Source organism: Eptatretus burgeri, chromosome 13, assembly GCF_056783735.1.
Source record: "Eptatretus burgeri isolate ZD-2024b chromosome 13, Ebu_testis_v1, whole genome shotgun sequence".
NCBI lineage: Eukaryota > Metazoa > Chordata > Myxini > Myxiniformes > Myxinidae > Eptatretus > Eptatretus burgeri.
The window spans coordinates 40540478-40564463 of record NC_140973.1 but is presented as its reverse complement, the minus strand read 5'-3'; the positions used below and the strand labels follow the sequence as shown (position 1 = coordinate 40564463).

The 23986-nt window shown below is 44.1% G+C and overlaps 1 protein-coding gene across 16 annotated transcripts in view; it reads right to left on the bottom strand.

Moving 5' to 3' along the window:
- LOC147014280 (R3H domain-containing protein 1-like) overlaps positions 1-23986 on the bottom strand; it is a 234179-nt gene that overhangs the window by 105150 nt on the left and 105043 nt on the right. For 13 of the 16 annotated variants that reach the window (XM_085852130.1, XM_085852135.1, XM_085852137.1 and 10 more), the window contains exons 2-4: positions 16954-17110; positions 12523-12558; positions 5753-5842 (exon numbers count right to left, since the gene is read on the bottom strand). In XM_085852130.1, coding sequence (XP_085708256.1) covers positions 5753-5842; positions 12523-12558; positions 16954-17106 — 279 coding nt within the window. In that variant the 5' untranslated portion in view covers positions 17107-17110. Of the gene's footprint in view, positions 1-5752; positions 5843-12522; positions 12559-16953; positions 17111-18215; positions 18300-22321; positions 22378-23986 lie in introns of all 16 variants that reach the window. The other 3 variants (XM_085852133.1, XM_085852131.1, XM_085852132.1) reach the window with 2 other exon arrangements.

Sequence of the window (23986 nt, the reverse complement as noted above, 5' to 3'; positions counted from 1 at the left end):
CAAGGACATGTCAAAAAAGTAGCTAAATTGATTCTGATTCTCCCACATAGCAATGCTTGAGAGAAGAGAGTGTTCAACCTCATCAAACATAATAAGACACCAACCCATGAACATCTTCATGCAAATGGTACGCTGTCTTCGATTATACAAGTAAAAACAGCTAACAAGATTTTGTGTGTTGTATGGGAACCCCCAAAGGAACTGTTGAAGTCAGCAAAGAAGGCATTGAAGCGGTAGAATGACATGCACAAAAAGGTAAATCAATTATAATTAATCACAGTTGCACAATGTCATGTTTTTAATCAAATGTATACCATAAAAAAAGTGTCAGAAAGGCCCTTCTTGATTCTGTCAATCCAACAGAAAGGCAACACATGAAGCAATGATAACCCTGCCAGTATTCACGGTACCACTCGGTATTTTTGGTTGACGAGCAACCTGCCGGTCCGTGGAGCGGACATTCGGGATGAACTTGATCGCTTTCCCTCATGGCGATCCACGAACCCTGGCCCAAAATAATATGATATTAGAAATGGTGCCCTGTGACTGCAGGGGGTGAGAAAGGGTACCATGGCACTGTAGGCCGGTTGGACGACACAATTACCCTATCACTGCAGGGCGATAATGCAATCACTCTATGGGTAATGTGCTAGCCCAACCCTAAAGCTTGACCTCATTTGTAGACCTATAAAAACCCCGTGCTGTATTTCCTTGGTCCTTTATTAAGCCTAATAGAATGTTAATGGTTATCTTTTATGTATGCTTAGGTCATCTTGCAAACGTAGTGTTTTTCATCACATTTATAACAAGGCATAAGGCAGAATAATAATCAGTTTCTGGTTAACACGTGTTGAAAAGTAATGCTTCCTATTGTTTTTCTCCAAGACAGGTAAAGATATCTGAATGAAACATCATAGTCCACACATTAGTTCTTCCCACCACCAGATGTGTCAGTGCTATGTTAGTCAAGATGGCAGATGGCAGAACAACGTTGTCAGTGCTGTAAAGCATTAAAGTTCGGGAGGTGAAGTGGGCTTGGGATCTTAGGGTCCCAAGTTCAAATCCCGCTTTGCCGTTGAATTACTACCAGGTGGGGGTTGACTCAGCCTGTCATCTTTCTGAGGTCGGCAAAATGAGTACTAGCTTGCTGGTATCCTGTGTCGGAGTGGCCACCCGCCCAAGATTGTGCTCAATAGCCCAAGAGACTGCTTTGGCAGCACCAACGCTCTGCACAGAGTATGGTCCCAATGGATAGATGGAAGTGAGAAGTGCTGGAGATGAGATTTGTGTGCAGCATTATGATCCTGCGAGTAAGCGGTCAATGGAGTACCACCACAGTGGATCACTCACTCAGAATTTCATCTCTTCCCCAAACTTTTGTGGAGACCATTTATTTCCCAAAGATGATGTCAAGGCTGCTGTGAGGAGCTGATTAAGTCAGCAAGATGCACTGTTCTATCGTGACGGCATCACAAGACTACTTGAGCATTGGCAGAAATATGTGGCCCGTAGTGGTGATTATGTTGAGAAATAAATAAGCACCATGGTAGAATAAAAATTGATGTGAATATATGTTTTCGTTTCATTCAAATATCTTTACCTGTTTTGGAGAAAAAGAAGAGGAAGCATTACTTTTAAACACCTCTTCATAACTATAAGATACACCATGATCTTTGCTAAACAGTACTGTATTCATTTTGAATGGAATATTTCATGTACCATCCTGCCATTATAAAAACATTTGCTCAGACAAAACTGACTGAATCGGTGCTGTAAAATAGTCCCTTGAAAGAGCTGAGAACGCACCATGGAGCACTAAAAACCTTAGGTCCCTGAACCCCACCCGTTAAGGTTTATTGCACTTATGTGATTGCTGTCATGCCTTCGGCACTGCACAGCTATGACTCAATATATATTTTTTACTTTGACAGGTTGGTAAGCCTTTGTACGACTGTAATGTTTGAGGCAAAGGTTGACAGGATGGCCTCGAGGTACGCACACTCACCTCTAAGATGTCTCGCCTGGGTTTGAATCCCTAACCAGCTATAAACTGTCATCCTGGTGTTTCACAGGCAGAGAGATTAATCAATTTGTGTAACATCCATCGGATGGACATTAATCGGGTGTCCTGTCTGCCAGCATTCATTGGTGGACATTAAAGATCCCATGGTGTCCTTCACAAGGAATAGGCGAGCTACCAAAGCACCATGAACAAATTCCAGATTTCTGCCATAACCAGCAGAGGGAATTGCATCAGTGGCACAGCTGCACCCTCAGCTCATGATGCTACCCCACAGCCTTGTGCTGCATACAAATGAAGTAGTTTGAGGCAAAATGTACATGGTATTATAAAAGGTTGAGTAGAGCAAAAAGGTGACAAGTAATAATGGTGCAGTTCGATTTTAAAATGCGTGAAAAAAAAAACAGAAGAAAATAATCGCCAGGGTTCAGGAAATTTCTGGTTACTTCTGGATATAATCTAGTAAATTCAAGCAGTTTGAAAAGGGAGGAGCTTCTGCAAATGATTTCTCTCAGAGTATATTTAAATGGGAAAGCAGAGTGAAATGGGGACTGGGGAATGGTGGGACGGGGGAAGGGGGAGAAGAGCTAGTCATCATTTGCTTTGTAAAATGCAGTGCTGGAATTTTGCGTGTATTGCTTGTGCTTTGTCTTTTTATGTAATTTGGACATCGACCAATGAAAGAATCTCAGGGTTTTGTGACAATTATCACAATGAGGTAATTACAAGGCAACCCTAAAAATACAGAACCCATACTATTAAATATACAATCCTCATTTATCACTCAAATGGCACAATGTTTGGCACAGTTTGCCTTGAATAGACGAGGACCGATTGTGCTTAACTGTGCTTGAACAACGTGCTCCAAATGTTTGCCACGGTGCTGCGAGCACACTTGTATTTGACGGGTAAAATGGTTGATCACTCAGATGCATTCCGCTGTGGGAATTAAGGGAATTTTTTTTCGATAATTGTTGCTTTGAGTTCTTCAATGGATTGTGGCTTTCCTCTGTGGATGTTGTCCTTCAGATAACCCAAAATATAGAAATTTGGTGGTGACAGATCTGATGAGTGTGGGGCCCATTCAACAGTAAATCTTCGACTGATGACTGGACCAGCTCACATGCACTTTGATGACAGTGAATCATTTGAAGTGTGGAGAGTCGCTCCATCCTGTTGAAACCATTGTTCCTCTTTTGTAACCCCTCTGCGACTGCCGAGAGCCCTCCAAATCTTCCAAATAACGTGGATGTAACATTTCATATTAACAGTCAATGACATGTCCGTGTCGTCCTCAAACGAGAAAGGGCCGAAAATTCCGTGTTTACTGATTGCGACCCAGACAGTGCATTTTTCTGAGAGGCGAGGTCACTCGATCCCCAGTACATGTAGTTCTTGGAGTTGCCAAGCGCATAAAGAAGGGAATGGGAGTCATCAGAAAACCAGGCATTGTCAAGGAAGTTAGGCTTTTCTTCAATATTGTGTGCAAATTACCAGCACGTTGTCACTCTTTTCTGCAAATGGGCTGCAGTCAGTGTGTTTAATTTGAATTCTGTATGGATACAGCTTCACATCGTGGATGAGAATTCTTCTCACCGATTCATGTGAAATTTCAAGCTCTTGACTCCGACACCTGAGAGATTTTTTCGATCTCTGCCCACGAAATCATGAACAAGGTGAATGCTCTCAGGAGACCTTACATCTTGAGGACATCTCAAATGTGGTGGTACTCCAGCACTTTTACTGCTGAGATTTGCAACACTGCCTTATTCTCTGAACTTTTTGACCCAGGAAACTATCAGTGACTTGTACGGTGCAGTGTCAGTTCCAAACTCACGTTTAAGCTCAATTTGAGTCTTCATGTTGGAGTCCATTTTAAGAAAAATCTCCACAGAGTAAGTCTTTTCCGCTAATTGTCCATGGCATCTTTTTAAAAAAAAGAAGAATTGTTGCCAACTTTTGGAGTCTGTTGTGGATCAATCTTTTTCAATCACCTGAAAAAACAAGAGCTTGGGCTTAATAAGATGGACGACATTAGACAAAATGTGGGTTCTGTTTTTTTGTGGTCATCCCACGAGAGAGAAGGGCGAGAGGGGGAAAGGAGAGGGGCGAAGAGAGGGGGGGAAAGGAGGGGGGCGAAGAGAGGGGGGAAAGGAGAAGGGGAAGAGAAGAGAGGAAAGGAGAAGGGGAAGAGAAGAGAGAGAAGAGAGAAGGGGAAGAGAAGAGAGAGAAGGGAGAAGGGGAAGAGAAGAGAGAGAAGGGAGAAGGGGAAGAGAAGAGAGAGAAGGGAGAAGGGGAAGAGAAGAGAGAGAAGGGAGAAGGGGAAGAGAAGAGAGAGAAGGGAGAAGGGGAAGAGAAGAGAGAGAAGGGAGAAGGGGAAGAGAGAGAAGGGAGAAGGGAGAAGAGAAGAGAGAGAGAAGGGAGAAGGGGAAGAGAAGAGAGAGAAGGGAGAAGGGGAAGAGAAGAGAGAGAAGGGAGAAGGGGAAGAGAAGAGAGAGAAGGGAGAAGGGGAAGAGAGAGAAGGGAGAAGGGAGAAGAGAAGAGAGAGAGAAGGGAGAAGGGGAAGAGAAGAGAGAGAAGGAGAAGGGGAAGAGAAGAGAGAGAAGGGAGAAGGGGAAGAGAAGAGAGAGAAGGGAGAAGGGGAAGAGAAGAGAGAGAAGGGAGAAGGGGAAGAGAAGAGAGAGAAGGGAGAAGGGGAAGAGAAGAGAGAGAGAAGGAGAAGGGGAAGAGAAGAGAGAGAGAGAGAGAAGGGAGAAGGGGAAGAGAGAGAAGGAGAAGGGGAAGAGAGAGAGAAGGGAGAAGGGGAAGAGAGAGAAGGGAGAAGGGGGAAGAGAGAGAAGGAGAAGGGGGAAGAGAGAGAGAGAGAGAGAAGAGAAAGAGGGAGAGAGAAAGAGAGAGAAGGGAGAAGGGGAAGAGGGAGAAGGGGAAGAGGGAGAAGGGGAAGAGGGAGAAGGGAGAAGGGGAGAGAGAAAGAGAGAAAGAGAGAAAGAGGGGGAGAGAGAAAGAGAGAAAGAGAGAAAGAGGGGGAGAGAGAAAGAGAGAAATAGAGAAGAGAGAAAGAGGGAAGAGAGAAAGAGAGAAAGAGAGAAAGAGAGAAAGAGAGAAAGAGAGAAAGAGAGAAAGAGAGAAAGAGAGAAAGAGAGAAAGAGAGAAAGAGAGAAAGAGAGAAAGAGAGAAAGAGAGAAAGAGAGAAAGAGAGAAAGAGAGAGAGAAAGAGAAAGAGAGAAAGAGAGAAAGAGAGAAAGAGAGAAAGAGAGAAAGAGAGAAAGAGAGAAAGAGAGAAAGAGAGGGAGAGAGAAAGAGAGAAAGAGAGAAAGAGGGGGAGAGAGAAAGAGGGAAAGAGAGAAAGAGGGGGAGAGAGAAAGAAACAATCATAAAATAGATTTCAACAAAGACAAGATGAAACAGTCAAGTTAGGAAAGAAAGGAGCAGGAGGTTACAGAGGGAATGTTGACATCATCCAGTCCTGCAAAAGGGCAGATTTACTATCAAAGATCGTGGTAAGAAAATACACTAATTACATGAGGATTGTGAAAGCAAATGATACAGTCAGCTTCAGGTTTCCTCAGACTGAGAACAAGGCCACGTAACTCATTCTTGAATATACTACCACCGAGCCTTCCTACGAGTTTACAGTTGCAGGAAATAGGGGAGAAGGAGTGAAAGGCCAGTTTTTGGGGGGGGGGGTTTCCTTGTGTGCATGCACACACTTTGTTAAGCAAGGTTGAATACCTGTTGTTCAGAGGTGTTGAGGTCCATTAGTGGTGGCGGAGACTCATGACAAATAGCCATGCTGCGTACAAGCTTCATCTTTCCCGATAGCTGCATGTGGACAAATATGCAAGAGATGATGTAAAGTTACAACAAATTTCGACAAACAGATTCATAATTATCAGTTTAATTACAGAAAGGGCCCAATTCCATCTTTGAACACACAAATCAGACCAATGCCTCTACTCCCCTTTCACTCTTTTCTTCTTTTCTTCTTCTTCTTCCTCCCCCTCCAACTCCTCCCCCCCTCTTTTGACCATCTCTCCCTATCTCCTCTTTTTCTAAATGCAGAACGCCACATATAAAAAAATAACATTTATAAAGCCATGCCATAGATATCTCAAATAACTTTCTTGTGATTTAAAAAAACCACACAGTCAATAATTAAACAATCAAAAACAGATACTGGTAAAATGAGAAAGGCACTCGAAAGAGTGTATACCTCCACCAGGCTGGACAGTTCACATTTTGTATCCGACCAATAGGCCGGATCTGGATCTGGACCTGAACCAAGATGTAATCGGCTTCTTCTTGTCACCTACCCAACTCATCCAACTTAGTTGTGTCCGATCCATAACATTTTGAATCATCGTGCTACATATCATTTTTGGTCCCATCTCTCGATGTTGAAGAATCACTAAGGGAATTTAAAAAAAAAAAATGCTCCTCTGTGGATCCAGATTCGGATCTTCACAAAAATCGAATCGATTCGTCCTGGTCATACACCCAACCTGTCCACCAAGTTTTGTCTAAATCCATCCACAACTTTTGAGATATCCTGTTCATACAAACAAAGACAGACAGACAGACAGACAGACAGACAGACAGGGGTGAAAATGCAACTTCTGTTTTTTTTTTTTTTTTTTTTTTTTTTTTTTTTTTGTATACCTTGGTCGAGGCTCGTATGAGAGCTAACACACAACTCACAGCAAGGAGGCATGAGACAAGAGGGGTGGGAGTGGAAGGGACAAAACATTGGGGAACAGACACAGGTGAACTGTGGAAGGGAGAGGGATGGGGATGGGACGGGGAACATGGCGAGGAGAAGATGGACATTACAGGGACTTTCAGGAAGGAAAGCAGGAGAATTGAAGGAAGTGGGCTTGGGTGGATTATCGGGGGTAGAAAAGAACGCGGATTTGGATGGGGGAAGATAAGAGGTGGTGCAGAACAGCTGATTTGAAAGCCTGGAGGGAAGAATGGGAAAGAATAGAGTGAGGAAGTTTATTCCAAAGGCGGGAAAAAGAGGAATGAAAGAGTGAAGATGAGCAGTGATTCGTGATTTTGGTAGTTTTACCAGAAGGGGGTTGTTGGCGGACCTTGAGCGCCCTGTGGAAATGTGGTTGGGACAAATCGCAGAGAGAGCAGGGGGGCAAGGCTGGAGAGGAGTCGGTAGAAGACAGAAAGACCACCGACCAACCTGCGGTGATTGAGTGAGAGGCCCAAAGACTCAGCTTCATTGCGGGAGATGCCAATGATCTTAAAAGCCCTGGTTTCGACAGCGTGAAGTCGAGAAAGGTGGGAGGCAGGAGCACCAGCCCAGAGGGGAGAGCAGTACTCCATCAGGCTACGGACAAAAGCTTTGTAAGTAGTCAGGAGCTCAAGAGGGCCGAGGAAGGACTTTGCACGACGGAGGATTCCCAGTCGGCGACTGGCTTTTGAGGCAAGGTTGGAAATGTGACTTTCCCAGGAAAGGTCATGGCAGATAGTGAGACCCAGAAGCTTGAAAGAAAAGACTTCTTCCAGAGGATTGTTGAGAAAGTGGATGGGGGGTTTTGTAAACGGTCCTTTCGAAGAGACATAGTGAGAGTGTGAGATTTGTGTGGATTGAAAGACATGTTCCACGTGTTGGACCAGTTTGTGATTTTATCCAGATCTGCAGTGAGCGAAGAAGCTGCTGCTTGCCGGTCTGAGGGATGACAGATGGTACGGCAGAGGGTGGAGTCGTCGGCAAAGAGAAATAGAGGATTTTCCAGAGAGTCCGAGAGATCATTGATGAAAACCAGAAAAAGAACAGGGCCCAGAACGCTACCTTGAGGAACTCCAGCCTGCACAGGAAGAGGGGATGAAAGAACTCCATTTAGGGCCACACGTTGACTGCGACAGGAGAGGAAGTCTGCGAGCCATGAGTGGAGATGGCCTCGAATACCATGGGAAGAGAGTTTGGTGAGTAGGGCAGGGTGCCAGACTGTGTCAAAAGCACGTGATATGTCCAGGGATACGGCTCGGATTTCCTGTCTGGCATTGAGGACCTCCATCCATTGATGGGAGAGCAGTAGCAGCATATCCAGGGTAGAGTGACCTGGTCTGAAACCAAATTGATGATTGGAAATCAAGCCATTGGAGAAGAGGAAGGATTTCATGTCTGAAGCGATGATGGATTCCATAACCTTGCTGATGATTGGGAGAAGGCTGATTGGTCTGTAGAGAGACCTTTGGTGGTGGATGTAAGTAGAGAGTTCATAGAACACATTACCCTATGCAGTGTTCAGATATATACTTCAATTTAAATAAAACCAATGATACTAAAGATTGTTACAAAAATTATTTCCAAAAGTTTAGTGCTGTTGAAGCAGTCTTATACACCAGCCTATTTAATATGCTCAAGTACTGCTAAATAGAAGGGTTTTGAAAGTGCAAAGAAGGTGATTTGTATTCTATAGTGTTCAAGTTTATAATTCAATTCAAATAAAATAAAGATTGTAAAAGACGAATAACTAAATTAATTCGGGAACTTACCACTGTTTTACTGCCGTTGGTGTCTATTACACCACCCTATCCAACACATTACATTAGTTATTCTTGCCTGTTGTTTGTGTCTCTTACAACATCCTTAAAAACAGCAAGTTTCCGTTTGGAATGATTAAAATTTTGTTTGACTGCCAGGTAGGCAGGCAGGCAGACAGAGTAAAAATATATTGTTGCAGAAATAGCCCTTAGTGGGCTACTAAATATAGGATTAGCTCAGATCCCCCATTAAAAGCATGTTTTGCCAGGCTGTTTGGTAAAATGGACGTTACGTGTGTGTCGGGAGGTTAGGATGCATGTTTATTGTTCGTACATTGGTGGTGTACTGAGAGCTTCCTCTTCTTCCTTCCCCTCTCCGGACGATAGGCCCCGCCCAGTCGGCTGAGGGGGTGTGGCCTGGAGAGGGAGGTGGAGCTGGGGGGAGGAGTTTGTCGGCTTCGTAAATGGGAGGAGCCGGTGGGCAGCGAATGGAGACTTCTTGGAGTAGTTCAGTTTTGGGGAGAAGTACAAAAACTGCAGTCTGTTTCGAGGCGAGCGTGCGCCGAGGAAAGAACTGAGAGGTCGGAGTTGGGCTGTGGGATCGAGGCGAGCAGAAGAAGAAAAGCCAGCGGTGATTCTGAGGGAGAGGACCTGGCTGCTGTGCAAGTCTGGAGTCGGCTTCGAGAGAAGGTGATCGACAGGTTCAACCTGCATCTAATGACGGAGCCTCTGACTGTCCCTACTCACCTCATGGCTCAACGACGTCGTGGAATCCAATGGACCCAGCCTGCCAGAGCCCGGCACCTCAATTTGGCCTTGTCTGGTGAACAGGCCAGGCCTGGACTTGTATGCTGGACCTTGTGAGAAACCAGCTGAAACCCATCGTCGATCTGACGGTCTTGTGCCGTCAACCTTATGCGGGGTTAGAGCGCGCGGAGGCCGCGTGCGGTGTGATAAAGGAAGGCGAGCGCCATTTTGCCACGCGGCGTGTTCGAGCTTGGGGCTCGAATGCATGGATATCGGCTTGTTACGAGCGACATTCGTGCTTTTGACACTTTCCTCTCGTCCATGAAACATCACCAAGTACTCTGTCCTATCTGCATGCTGTCTATGTCTTGTCTGCATGTTGTTTAAGGCATATCTCGGTAGGGACCCCCTCAAAACCAATAGTTCCCGAGTTAGGCCGAAGTCACATTTACCACGGCGGCCGAGGGTCTACAAAATCTACGGCCACTAGCAATTATACGGCGACCGCAGTATTTCCACGGTCACACAATGTAGCAGTCACATATGTTTTTATTTTTCGGGGAGCCGCACGGCATATTTAGGCCTAAGTCACATTTGCCACGGCGGCCGTGGGGTCTCCAAAATCTACGGCCACTAGCATTTATACGGCGGCCGCAGTATTTCCACGGTCACACTATGTAGCAGTCAAATATGTTTTTATTTTTCGGGTTGCCGCATGGCATATTTATAAATTGTGAAGACCGAAAACGTGGGGGTGCCGTACGGTCTTTGATTTGATGTCGCACGGTGACCTTAGGGCGTTCCTGCGGCGGCCATAGAATTTTCAAGACAGACGCAAGGTGCCCGCAGGGGGTCCCTAAGGCGAACATGTGGCCAGACGGTTTTTTAAATTATTTTTTCAACCAGTTTTTTTGTTTCGGCTTGTCGAATTGCTACGGCGAACGTAGAAATGAAAAAAGTTATAACTCCGCGTTATAATTCCAAGGCGACCTTACGACCTGTAAAATATAGCCAAATGGCGTAGGGCCATCCTGAGGCCACCGCAGAAACTCTGCGGCCGCCGCACGTTTCTGTCAATTCAGAGGGCGTACGGCTGCCGTATCCTCGCCATAGAGCAAATGTGACTTAAGCCTTAGGTCTTAGAAATTGTGGGGACTGAAAACGTGGGGTTGCCGTACGGTCTTTGATTTGATGTCGCACGGTGACCTTAAGGGGGCCCTGCGGCGGCCATATAATTTTCAAGGCAGATGCAAGGTAGCCTCAAGGTGCCTGCAAGGGGACCGCAGGGGGGCCTTAAGGTGAACGCGCGGCCAGACGGACGGTAAATAGTGGGTTAATTCTGTTTTTTTGAACCAGTTTTTTTGTTTCGGATTGTCGAATTGCTATGGCGAACGTAGAAATGAAAAAAGTTACAACTCCGCGTTATAATTCCACGGCGACCTTACGGCCTGTAAAAGATAGCCAAACAGCGTAGGGCCACCCTGAGGCCACCGCAGAAACTCTGCGGCCGCCGCACGTTTGCCAATTCAGAGGGCGTACGGCCGCCGTATCCTCGCCGTAGAGCAAATGTGACTTAGGCCTTAATAAGGGGTTATAGATTAATTAAAAAACATTGTCGTGAATGTGTTGCTTGTGTTGTATTCCCCGAGGTTCCCCAATAAATCTGGTTGATTCGTATGAAGTTGCCGCTTTGAGTCAATTCGTGTCTTGTTGAGGAACGATCCATTCGATTGATATATAAAACCAAAATGGTTACAGACTGGCAGAAAACGCTCGGCATCTGACAAAACCACTGTAACTGGGGTCTATTTTCCCAACTGGTAAGGTCCAGGGGTACATTGGTATCGCGATTGAAGATGCGTGACCCGAGGCCTGTGCCGAGCCAGCCAGCATTATAAACCCCGGAGACGGCGGTGGTGAGGGTGGTGCCAAGAGTCGGGTGAGAATCCCGCCACCCCGGATCCGTAACAATATTATCTCACTCCTCTCGACGCATGTTGTGATCAAGCCTAATTCAAAGCTAAAGAAAGTACTGTTCAACGGCAACTTTGTTTTCTGATTCATGTTCCATTCAAAATATAACATTCAATTGAAATAAGTTGTTCCTCGATCATGAACTGACATTCACCGACAGATGGACGGGAAAGATGGACGGATATGAACCAATTGCTTAGGCCTAAGTCACATTTGCTCTACGGCGAGGATACGGCGGCCGTACGCCCTCTGAATTGACAGAAACGTGTGGTGGCTGCAGAATTTGTGTGTTTGCCTCAGGGTGGCCCTACGCCGTTTGGTTATATTTTACAGGTCATAAGGTCGCCGTGGAATTATAGCGCGGAGTTATAACTTTTTTTCATTTCTACGTTCGCCGTAGCAATTCGACAAGCCGAAACAAAAGAACTGGTTAAAAAAGAAAAGAAAAAAGAACCCACTCGTTACCGTCGGTCTGGCCACACGTTCGGCTTAGGGCCCCCCTGCGGTCCCCCTGCGGTCACCTTGCATCTGCCTTGAAAATTCTATGGCCGCCGCAGGAATGCCCTAAGGTCACCATGTGACATAAAATCAAAGACCGTACGGCACCCCCACGTTTTTGGTCTCCACAATTTGTAAGGCCTAAGCCTTAGTCACATTTACTCTACGGCGAGGATACGGCGGCCGTACGCCCTCTGAATTGACAAACGTGTGGCGGCCGCAGAGTTTCAGAGGTGGCCTCAGGGTGGCCCTACGCCGTTTGGCTATATTTTACAGGTCGTAAGGTCGCCGTGGAATTATAACGCGGAGTTATAACTTTTTTCATTTCTACGTTCGCCGTAGCAATTCGACAAGCCGCAACAAAAGACCTGGTAAAAAAAAGAACCCACTCGTTACCGTCCGTCTGGCCACACGTTCAGCTTAGGGCCACCCTGCGGTCCCCTGCGGTGGCCTTGAAAATTCTATGGCCGCTGCAGGAACGCCCTAAGGTCACCATGCGACATCAAATCAAAGACCGTACGGCACCCCACGTTTTCGGTCTCCACAATTTATAAATACCCCGTGCGGCTCCCCGAAAAATAAAAACATATGTGACCGCTACATTGTGTGACCGTGGAAATACTGCGGCCACCGTATAATTGCTGGTGGCTGTAGATTTTGGAGACCCCACGGCCGCCGTGGCAAATGTGACTTAGGCCTTAACCCGGCTTTCAACTCCGTGTGTGCGGGGTTAAAAAAAAGAAAAAAAAAATTGAAAACCATTCAGACTGAAGGAAATAACGAACCTTTGACCTTCTGTTGCTTGTTCCACTTGTTAATTGCTGTAGGGTGGGGGGGGGGGTGGAGAGAGGAGTTTGAAAATAAACAAACAGCCCTCGGTTTTTATTCATAACATCAGTCAATTACTGCAGCGCAAAAGTTATATAAATCTTGCGTTTAAGTTTCTTTGTCATTCCTTGTTTAATCCAATTATAAAGGATTTTTTTTGAAAGGTGTGGTTCACATACAGCCAAAAATTGCCTCAATTTTGGCATATGCAATTCTTTTCTTTTAAATAATTTAGAATTCCAGCAGCACCAGATGCAATGTTCACAAAAACAGTTGTGCATAGGTGAGGGGTTAATGAGGAAGACTACGTTTTGATAGCTGAAGAGAATGGGCTCAAAATGATGCTCTTATGGGCACATAAGCTATGTTATGGCATGATCATTATTCAATTACCTGTAAATCATCATCAAACATAGATAAGTACTGACAATATTAACTCTCAGAAGTGCAAATAAAGTTTTAAACATTGAAACTGAGCCAAGTGCGAGGCCAAATTTTCGTGCAAAGAAAGTCTTTCTAATAGTGCGGAACAAGGTGTCACTTTACATCGATTCACATCGTGTTATATCTCCACCTTTCCTTGCTGAGCCAGTAAAATATCACGCACCACCAAACAGAAGATTATTTGTCCCAGTATGTGTTTAAGTATTCCGATTCACCATGCTCTGTTGCAGAGCGTCGATGCCATTGAAGCAGTTTTTTTGGCAAGGACTATACCGGATGGTTTGCCATTGCCTTCCCAGCAGTAGTTAGGCCAAAAATTTGTGAATTGGCCAGGGGGGGGTGGCAATAGATCGCCGACTCTTCGCAAATGACACCCGTGGGATCTTTAAAGTCCACCAGCGAACGCTGGCAGATGGGACGCCTGTTTAACGTCCATCTGAGGGACAACAAACACATTGATGAACCACCCTGCTGTGAAACACCGGGATTATGACAGTTTATAGCTGGTTAGGGATTCAAACCCAGGCTAGACAGCATAGAATTGAGTATGCGTACTTCTAGGCCATCCTGGCAGCCCATTAAGCGTTTACCCTAATGTTCACAGAGGCACAGAATATCTTTTCTACACTTGTAATCCTTGGGCATTGCCTGTGCCCTGTTATCACACTACCACTACGCCTCTCAATTGTTTGGAAAATAAATCTTCTAAGACTTGTTACTTGGAGAAAAATGTGCTGCATGTCAAATACAAGAACTAATTATATAAGCAGTCACATTAATTCACAAAATCATTCATTTTTAGAACCGCTCCCTCCAGGAATGGCCTGGGAATTGGAGTGTGGGTGGAGAAGGTGGGGATATATATATATATATATATATATATATATATATATATATATATATATATATATATATATATATATTTTTTGTACTATTGGTAGTAATCCCCTCTCTCCGGCAGGGGTCAGTAAACCACTTGCACTCTGCCACATATACGAGCAAAAATTGTAAGTCGTCTCTCCACTTATTTTGTGCCCATGACCTGACCCTATGTATCCTCAGCATATACGCAACATTTGGTGGAAATTGGCCCAGACATTTTCAATTCTAGAATTATTGGACTCATTTTCATTTTAATTCAATCAGCAAAAATTTATGCACACATGCAGAGAATTGCTTTATTTTATATCGAAGGACAGAATGCAACATAATTGGAATCATGGTTTAATGTTCACAAAATTGTCAACATTGAAAATGAGAATGCCATAAATTACAGCCACATTTGAGCACAGTGGCAATATATATGCAAGTTGTGAATATTGTTCTATATGAGATGTAGTTCTTTAAGAAAAGCACAAAAAAAAAAACCCAAAAAGGTACAAAATAAAAATCTACGCTAATCAGAAGTATAGAGAGAGAGAGCTTTGTAATACATGACCAACTTTGTCTAATCTGTCAATATTGTTATGTTTGTGGGGTATATGGAGGAATTTCATAAGAAAGATAGGATCATATAGAATTGCTTGGCCCATGGACATGGAGGAGACATGTCGATGTAATTAATTAGGGAAACTGTGAGCTTCAGTGTTATTTGTCACAACACGGGGGGTGGTGCGTGTTAATTAGATAGTCAGGTCAGGTATGGGAGCATGCGCCAGAGCAGCATGTCACTGCGTCCACTTTCCGCTGAGTCCACTTTCCGCTGGTACTCAAGGGGTCTCCGTCTGGCCATCCCCCAGGCAGATGCCTGGCCCATCCCCATCTCCTTGAGATGCCGATCAACTTGCTGCAACCACGATGCACGTGGTCGGCCCATTGGCCTCCTCCACTCACGAGACTCACTCGCTGAGAGAATCTGGTGAGCGGAATCAGCGTCAGGAAAATGAGCCACATGTCCATACAACCGCAGCTGACGCTCACGGACTATGTAGGTAACAAATCTCATTTGAGTCTCTCTCAGCAACCGCTCATTGGACACAAAAGTCTGACCAGCGATAGTCAAGGATTCTCGGAAGAGACCTGGTACCAAAGGAATTAAGTCTCCGTCTCAGATCCTTGGTCAGAGTCCAAGTCTCACATCCATAGAGCAAGACTGGAAGCACCAAGGACCTGAAGACTCGGACTTTCATCCTAGATCTCCCAAAAGGATATCTCAAGTCTTCGCAAAGATGACTGCATCATCTGCGAAATCAAGGTCAGAGATCTTGACATTCCCAAGCGATGCACTGCAGCTTGATCTCTCCGATATCCTCCCTAGAATCCAGTCCATACAAGTGCTGAAAAGTGTGGGGGCCGGTACACACCCCTAACAACTGAAAATAAGTCAGAGATGGTACCACCACATCTCACAGCACTCTCAGTACCAAAGCAGAGTTCAGACATCAGATCGATCAGTTTTGGTGGCACCCCACAAAGACCACGAATCCTCCAGAGGGAATCGCGATTCACTGAATCACACACTTTACAGAGATCAACATAAGCTGCAAGCAGCTCCTGCCGAAACTCTCGTCTGCATCGGTGAGGACCTGAAGAGCAAGGATATGGTCAATCGTTGACCTCTTTGGTGTAAAGCCTGACTGATCTGGACGCTGGTGCTCAAGCAGATGGTGGCGAACCCTATCAACAATTATCCGAGCAAAGACCTTGCCAGACACTGAGAGCAGCGTCACCCCTAGGTAGTTGTTGCAGTCTTGGCGATCACCCTTCCCTTTCCAGAGAGGGGCAACAAGGCCCCTCTTCCAGTCAGTTGGGATGATGCCTGTGTTCCAGGCAGAGCACAGAACTGCATGCAATGACATGAGTACAGCATTCCCACCAGCCTTGAGCAGTTCAGCATGGATGCCACAGATCCCTGGAGCTTTACCCCATTTCAACCGGTTCATCGCAGCCTGTGTTTCCGCAGTTGATCGTGTTTGTAACAAAGCATGGTGAATAACAGAGAATGTGTTTCCACAGACCACAGTTGATTGGATGGTCAGCAACAGTTATTGTAACACCCCTGACATCCAACTCGACAGCTGTTGGATCAGCTTGGTACACCCGCTCAAAGTAACCGGCCCAGTGGGCCTTCACTTCGGACTCTTCTGTCAAGAGCCCACCACCCTTCACTCAAACTGCAGTATATCAAGGGATGGGCAAGGAGGAACGCAATGCTCAAATTCCTCTGCAAGCAGGACGAGAATCACTTGACCAGAGGTGATGCTCTACCCCCTCTAAGATTCCTCGCACATAGGCCTCCTTGTCCACCCTCAGTGCATGTAGTTTTACGCTTCAACTCCAATAATGAAAGATGGCCTACATATGCACGTCATTTATTCTGGAGATCAGAACCCAAGGGGCTGACTGGTGGCCATTTTGTTTAACGCGTCCCTACCCATTTCTTGAACATGCACGGTCCGATTTTGCTCAAACTTTGCACAAACACAGTACATGAGGGCATACATGTAGAACTCACTTTATTTTGTGATCTAATCAAAGATGGCCGACTGGTATACTGGCGGCCATTTTAGTGGAAAAAACCCCGATATTGAACACGTCCTCAACCATTTCTCGGACATGCATTTACCGATTCAAACTTAGCACAGATAATGAATGATGGCTTACATATGCACGTCATTTTTTTTTCTTCTGAGATCAGATCCAAGATGGCTGAATGGTGCCCATTTTGTTACTTACGCAATCTTCCACAACACATGACCACTCAAGTCAGTTGCACATACACATAAATCTTATAAATATGGGTGAGCCCTTTAACTCCATACAGCAAAATTACTAAAACCACAGAGGCTGAAAAGTGCCCATGACTTCAGTCTCAGAAGTCATGGGCACTTGCGAAACAAGTTTCGACTTGTTTCATGGGTGCCATGTCCTGCAGATAGTACATTCTGGTGCTGTATGGTGCATATTTGTGAACTGTAATGTCATAACAACTGAATAAAACTTACCTGTTCATCAGATTCAATGACACTGTCAACTGTAGGTTCAGCTACGGATTCCTGGTCTTCTTGTTGCACGCAGTTTATGCATTCAGCCCCTTTGTCACATTTTTTACCATCTTCTGTGATATTGCAAGTTTCCATTCTAAACGTATGCTTCATTCACCTGCACAGTGAAAAACAAAGTGTAAACTTGAAATGCCATAATTGGCAGCAAAATAAAATAAAAACTCAAATGTAAACTCATGGATGAAGGTTACAAAACATATCAAGAGCTTTGAAAGCTGTTGGAATTCAAACATCATGTGGATCGGATGGGAGTTCAAGAGGAATGGGCATTAAGGAACCAAAGCAGAAAAACAAAGTGAGGTGCAGATCGTTGAAAAGCAACATTTTAAACTAGATATCTGCAAGGGTAAGCCTCCCCTGGCAGCCACGATCCAATGATGGTCATAGACCGCCACTTAGACCTTGACGTTTAACCCGGAGGGGTATAATGTAAATCAAGCATAAATGCATCTTGCTCTTGGATATCGAGAAAGGGCATTTTTGTTCTGATCAGAAAAAAAAGTCGAGTTATGGTTAAAAATGGTAAAATGTCTTCAAAATTTTAGTTGTAAAACTTTTTTTTTTTAAAGATTTTTTTAATATTAAAAAAAATTAAATATTTGGTTAAAGTGAAAAAAATTACGTCAACCCAGCAAAATTTGTACTCCCATTATTGATGCAAAATTTAACCGTGAAAGCCCCAGCCAGCTCTGAGATACAGCTCGGACATTGTCAGAAAAAAAAAGGGAAGAAAAAAACAAACCAAAATAAAATCCTAAACTGGTTTAGTTCTCCTCGGGGTCTAATAAACTCTGAGGTACATTAAAAACTGGGGGCACTAATTGTAGAAACAAACTATCCAACAGGCATGAGCCTCCCCATATCCTACAGGGGAAAGCTTAAATACGTGAGCGTTTTAAAAGTCTTGCAAAAGAGATAGTCACAATAGGACAAGACATGCCAAAGTATATATTTTATTTTTACAGAAACATGCTTCAACCAATCAGACAGCTAATGACGATGGAAACTATTCCAAAACTAGAAGGGCATTCGGTAGAACACACACCTCCGCCACCCAACGCCCGATCCACAAGAATATAATGGGGCCAAATACATTTTTGAAATATCATGCTGTATTATCGTGGCAAAGCTCGCTCTCAATGGTATAGAATCACTTTAAAATTAAATAATTCTCGGATCCAGATCCAGATTCAGATCTTCACCAAAATCGAATGAATTCGCCCTTGTCCACACCCAACTTGCCCACCAAAGTTCATCCAAATCCGTCCACAACTTTTTGAGATATCCTGCACACAAACAAACAGACAAACAAACAGACACACAACCAAAGCCAAATAAACAGACAAACAGGGGTCAAAACAGAATCCCCTTCCACCTTTGGTGGCAGAGGTAATGAGAAAATACATGTTATTTATAAACATCATGCACAATGTTCAAAACAGAGCATCGGTGCTGCAAAAGCTGATGAAAGTTGCAGTACTCGAAGAGCACTACTTGCAGACCAACTTTCATTCGAAACAGTTGAAAACCCTAGGAGCTCGATGCCCAGTTTATTGATTTTTTTGACATTTTCTAAGTTCGTGACCTTGAGACAAAAATGAAAAATCGAGCTCCGTGGGGCTATGCAGGTGCCATTGGGCTCACCAAATACAGAAACCCTGCCAGATTCGACAAACGACCTCGGAGAAGATGGAACTTGAAATCGGCTACCCCCGAGAAACACGTTTTTTGGGCGTGGCTCAGCCCATAATGGGTGCAGCATGCCCATTCTCAGGAAAACACAAATAGATCATGATATAAACCTCCCACGCAAATTTTATTTGTATCCTCCTAATCTTAAATTCATATATTTTCTAACCGTTAATCCAACAGAGACTTCATTGTGCCAGGTCTTTCTTTCCCCAAAAAGGCAAAAACAGTCCAATCCATATTGCTTCCTCCCCGGTTCATGAGCTTCCCAAAATATCCTTCCGACATTTTGAATACTGCCCCCATCTCTGTCACTTGCCTCCCACCCAATCCTTGATCACTGCTCCCCCACCCCTCCCCCCTTTCATGTACTTACTATCCACATCCCTGTCACGAGCCAGCGTATAAACCATCCTCTTCCCACTCGTTGTATACTTCCTCTATATCATTACTCGCCTTATCCACAGCTCTCCTTGCTGCCTTCTTCTGCCCATGTTCTTCACTTGCATCCAGTTGGCTCCCTCTATCCTTGATATTCTCTATCCTCATCTAAACCTCCTCCTCTTTACGAACTGCCTTCGCTACCTGCTCTGTCCACTACATCCAGTTTCTATCCCTGGAAGATGCACCCTTTCCTAATGTCCTCCAACACAAAACTTCTGCAATTCCCCTAAACACCTTTCCATACTTCTTCCATTCCTCCAACCTTGATTCCACATTCAAACTTCCAATCCTGACCTCGCTTCTGAAACTCTGCCCGCCTAATAGAGTCTAGTACCATTTTGTATCATTTGGGATGCTCAGGTCATCAATCACTAGCACTGCCCTGGCTGGCCTGCAAGACCGACTACACACACCTCTTTCACCGCACGCCTCCTCCCCTTGTTTCCATTTTCACCAGAAACACTCTACTCCTTTCTCCCAACCAACTCACTCGTCCCTCACCAAGGTCAAAATTTAAAAAAAATTACTTTTCAAAGTAAACACAGTAAATGCTTTTCACACAAATTTCCTGCCATTTAATTTGACCATTGACTACCTCGCACTCCTTGTCTCCCTTTTGTGAAATCCTCCTTGTTCAAAAGCTCTGCCAAGCCTCACACTCTTAGCCCACCAATTGCCTGCTGTGCAGGGCTGCTCAAGAAGGAAACAAGATGAGTCCATAGGCCCAAGGGCTGAAAAAACCCATCCATGGATCCTAACAGACAGGACATCAAAAGGCAATAGCAGTTTTCCCCCACTGCGGACTTTGAGAGTCAGGAGCTGGTACAACACTTGGAGTAAGTCTTTCAACCCCGACAAATTCCATACACACACTATCTCTCTGAAAGGACAGTCGAGCAAACTCTCTCATCTACTTCTTCAACAAATCACTTGAAAAAGTAAAATCACTCAAACTTTTCAGCCTCAGCATCAGCCATGATCTTTCTTGGGCAGACCATATTTCCAAGAAGACCTCAAAAGCTAGCAACCAATTGGGCATCCTTCATTGTGCCAGGTCTTTCTTTGACCAATCTGAATTTTTGACCATCTACATGGCCATCATTCACACCTTGATAGAATACTGCTCTCCCTTTTGGGCTGGCACCCCTGCCTAACACCATGCTCTTCTTGATGCCGGGGAAAGCAAGGTCCTCAAAATAACTGGGATCTCCAACAACAAAACGGAGTGTCCAGGTCTTTTACTTATGAATTACAGAAAAGTTGGTGGCATTCTGTATTCGACCGGCTCTTTTTTGGTCTTGCAATCTCCACCCTCTCTCAACTCTGCAGGATGCGCACATGATCTGCTAGTAACCCTCTTCAAGTTAAAGTCCCAAAATCCAGGCTAACCGCTCAACACCAGTCATTGGTTCCACAGGTGAGAGAATAGAGGAACAAATGCACCCAGTCTGTCAATTCCCTTTCTTCCCTCCAAGGCTTCAAAGCAGCTGTGAAACACTACCCGAGGTCAGACCATGACCCCCATCCATATTTGACCTCCTCTACCCCCAAATGACCCATTCCCAAGCACTCCCCATTATTGTGATTTTTTTTCTCCCTCTCCCTCACCTCTTTTCATTTGTTTGTTGTCGGTTGGTTTGTTCCTTTTCCACTTCATCCCCACTTTCCCCTTCCTCTTCTTACTGCTCCATTCAGCTTATTCATCCCCATATATCCTTTCCTCCCTGCCGTTAATCTCACCCTCACTTCTACTCTGCTGTTGGTGTTTCCCCCTTTCAAATTTGTTCCTTTCCTTTATGCTCTAGCTAGTCCATGAGCCTGGAACATGTATGCAAAAAAAAGAAGAGTTTAATGTCCGTCTGATGGACAACACACACAATGATGCCTCATACTGCCTGCAAAACACCAAAGTGAGAGTTTGTAGCTAGATTCGGATTCCAACCCAGGTGTGTATATCTCAAGGCTGTTATTTATGCAATACATAAATTTGAGGAAGCAGTTGCTGGATATGCATTTCAATGGCCTCCTCTGCCAATCTCATAGCCACAAGTAATAAGATTCAGCCATACTGCATTGTATCGTCTGGCATTCGTCAACTATGCTTGCATATATGGTGATGTTTGTTTATACCCATAAAACAATTTATTTTTTTTTTTTTTACTCGATTTCTCCCTGTAATGAATATTTTGATACAAACTTCCACCCTTTTATAAATCCAAAAATCCTTGTATATATGGATAAATTCATGTCCTTACAGCAACTCCAGCTCATTATTTATAATTAGTCTTCCAGGACATGTACAATCGCAAGAGTATAAGCGACACCAACCAGAAGAAATTGTGTTACAGTGGGAGTAAAACAGGCAACTTCACCAGCAGTGGTCAGAAATGAACAATATCGATAGGTACCTTCATCAAAATAGTTTTATTCTTCCCCACATTTCGTCCATCAACACGTTTAAATGGGGTTTGGATAGGTACCTGGATGAATTGGAGATAGAGGGGTATGGTGTTGTGTGTATGGTAGGTTGCTTTCTGTGAATGGGTGACGATAGTTGGTGCAGCACAGGCATAATGGGCCGAATGGCATCCTCCTGTGCTAAAGTTCCTTGTGAATTCATATCTTAAACTTGTGTTTGTTGAGCCTAACTTGGGCATAGGTTTGAAGGCTCATGGAGTTGTTGTTCCATGCATAGAGACATTAAGCAACACTGGATTTGACTTCAAATACAGCAGGTGACCTTGGGATACGTGACATGGCTTTCAGGTGGACTCGGGGTGTCGGTGATGCCATCTTGCATCGCTTTTCTCTCTGCAGTTAGTGAGTGAGACAATTAAGGAAAATCTCCACCTCCCCTCATCCTACAGGGTTTGTTTGTACTCCACCCTAAAAATACTGAGCAAACGAGGAAAAAGCACGTACCATTTTTAAAGTCTTACGACTCAGCCAGTCAGAATCAAACCAGAGAGCTGCCAGACTAAGAGCGGATGGTCTCACCACAATTCCAATGAGTGTGATGCTATAGACAGACTATCAAAACCACAATGCAACTGAACAACAATTACACTTTTGTTAAGAATGATACTCTTCAACAGTATACTATTTTGATCACGACATGAGCGTGAAGTCTGAAAATTACTCATCAACATACCATGGGAGAATCAACATGAATTACCAAGTATTATACTTGCCAACGTGAGAGGGGGAGTATGCAGCAGAAGAGACAGTCAGCTAAAGTGAAGAAAAAGTAAACTTTTCAAAACCGAGAACTGATCATGATCAAATTAACTTCAAATCCTAATTGAAAATATGCACCATTAAAGTATTATATATAAACTTTCAGCAAATATGTAATGAATGAAAGCACCAAATGCTTAAAAGTCAAAATAAAAACTAACAACATTTTTAAAATAAGAAAAAAAAGTCACAGCCAACTTTCTTGGGACAAAAGTGAAAAAGTGAAAGCAAGAGCAAGTGAAGATGTTGATCCCATTCAGAGCGCAAAGAAAGGATGGTTTGAAAAGAATGCCTCGTTGGTTGTTAAAACAAAAGAACCGAGCACAATGAAAGTGTGCATCTGTTCCCGAAAGATAAGCCAATGTTTTGAATTACAGAGAGACGGGTTTAGAAACGCACAAAATCAGGATGGCAAGCATCCAGCTATCTCACGGTTAGAATCGACCACAGAAAAATGTAGCTTGGCATTTTACGACAATCCAATTAATGTTTAAGATTAGTGAGTCAAGGTGTAATGGTGTGATCCTCATTTACTTGCAAATCACATCTCAACACCATCATGCGATGAAGACTGATGTGACTTTAGATCATAGCACCTTGAGCTGTATTGCTGTGGATGCTGCGTTACAGAAAGACCTCGAAAAGATAACTTCCTTAGTTTAATTAAATGTTTCTCATCGATGGCTCGATTATCAATTTATCAAGCCAAGTTTTTGTATTTAATTCTCTTTGTAATTCCATGCCAGGAGCCTAAATTGTGAGACAGAAATGGCTCAGATGACTCAGTTTGTCAATTTCTAAAACTATTCAATGTCAGTCAGCCTCCCATTATTTTATCATGTGTCAAGAGTTATGTTCTTGGTATTGTGGGTGGGAGAGGGGGTTAATGCTGCTTTATACTTAGTAATTTCCCTACAAGTAGCCATGTCTTTGTAAATTTTTTTTGAATTTCTTTTTATTGAGGAAGGCTTATGGATCAGCTTGTAAATACTTTATATCACATGAGCTGGGGTAAACATTGCCCAGGTGAAAAATAATATTAACACATTTGAAATGAGGACAATATAATTGAAAAACAATTACATTCAAATCAGAATCCATCACAGATGTCAAATCATAGTAATTGTAGACATCTTCATGACCTCAGTGCTTTGGAATAGAAAACATTTGCAGCTTTGCCATTTGAGGTGAGGAAAAAGAAGTTCCTTGGATTTCCCTAACTGTTCCAAATTTTTTCTTCCACATGAACCTGTCCTCACCCTCCCCCTCCCAACCCAAAAGCATCAAACCCCCTCCCCACCATCCCCCCACCCAAACACAACTCAACCCCCCTCCCCCCAACACAACCCAAAGTCCCGTCTTCGCTCTCACACCCCGCCTTTCCAACCCAAACTGTGTCCTCGCCCTCCTCACCCTTCCCCTGCTCATAAAAGCAAATTGGCAATTCCACATTGAAACAGTGGAATATTTAACACTTTTCCCTCCCCTATGATACAGTCACAGACTTCACAGAAATCGTGATTGAAACAGTTATGGCCCCTCACAGTCACCTGTCCTACTCACAATCCTAAGAGATATGCAGAAAGCCTGTATAAATGCAACT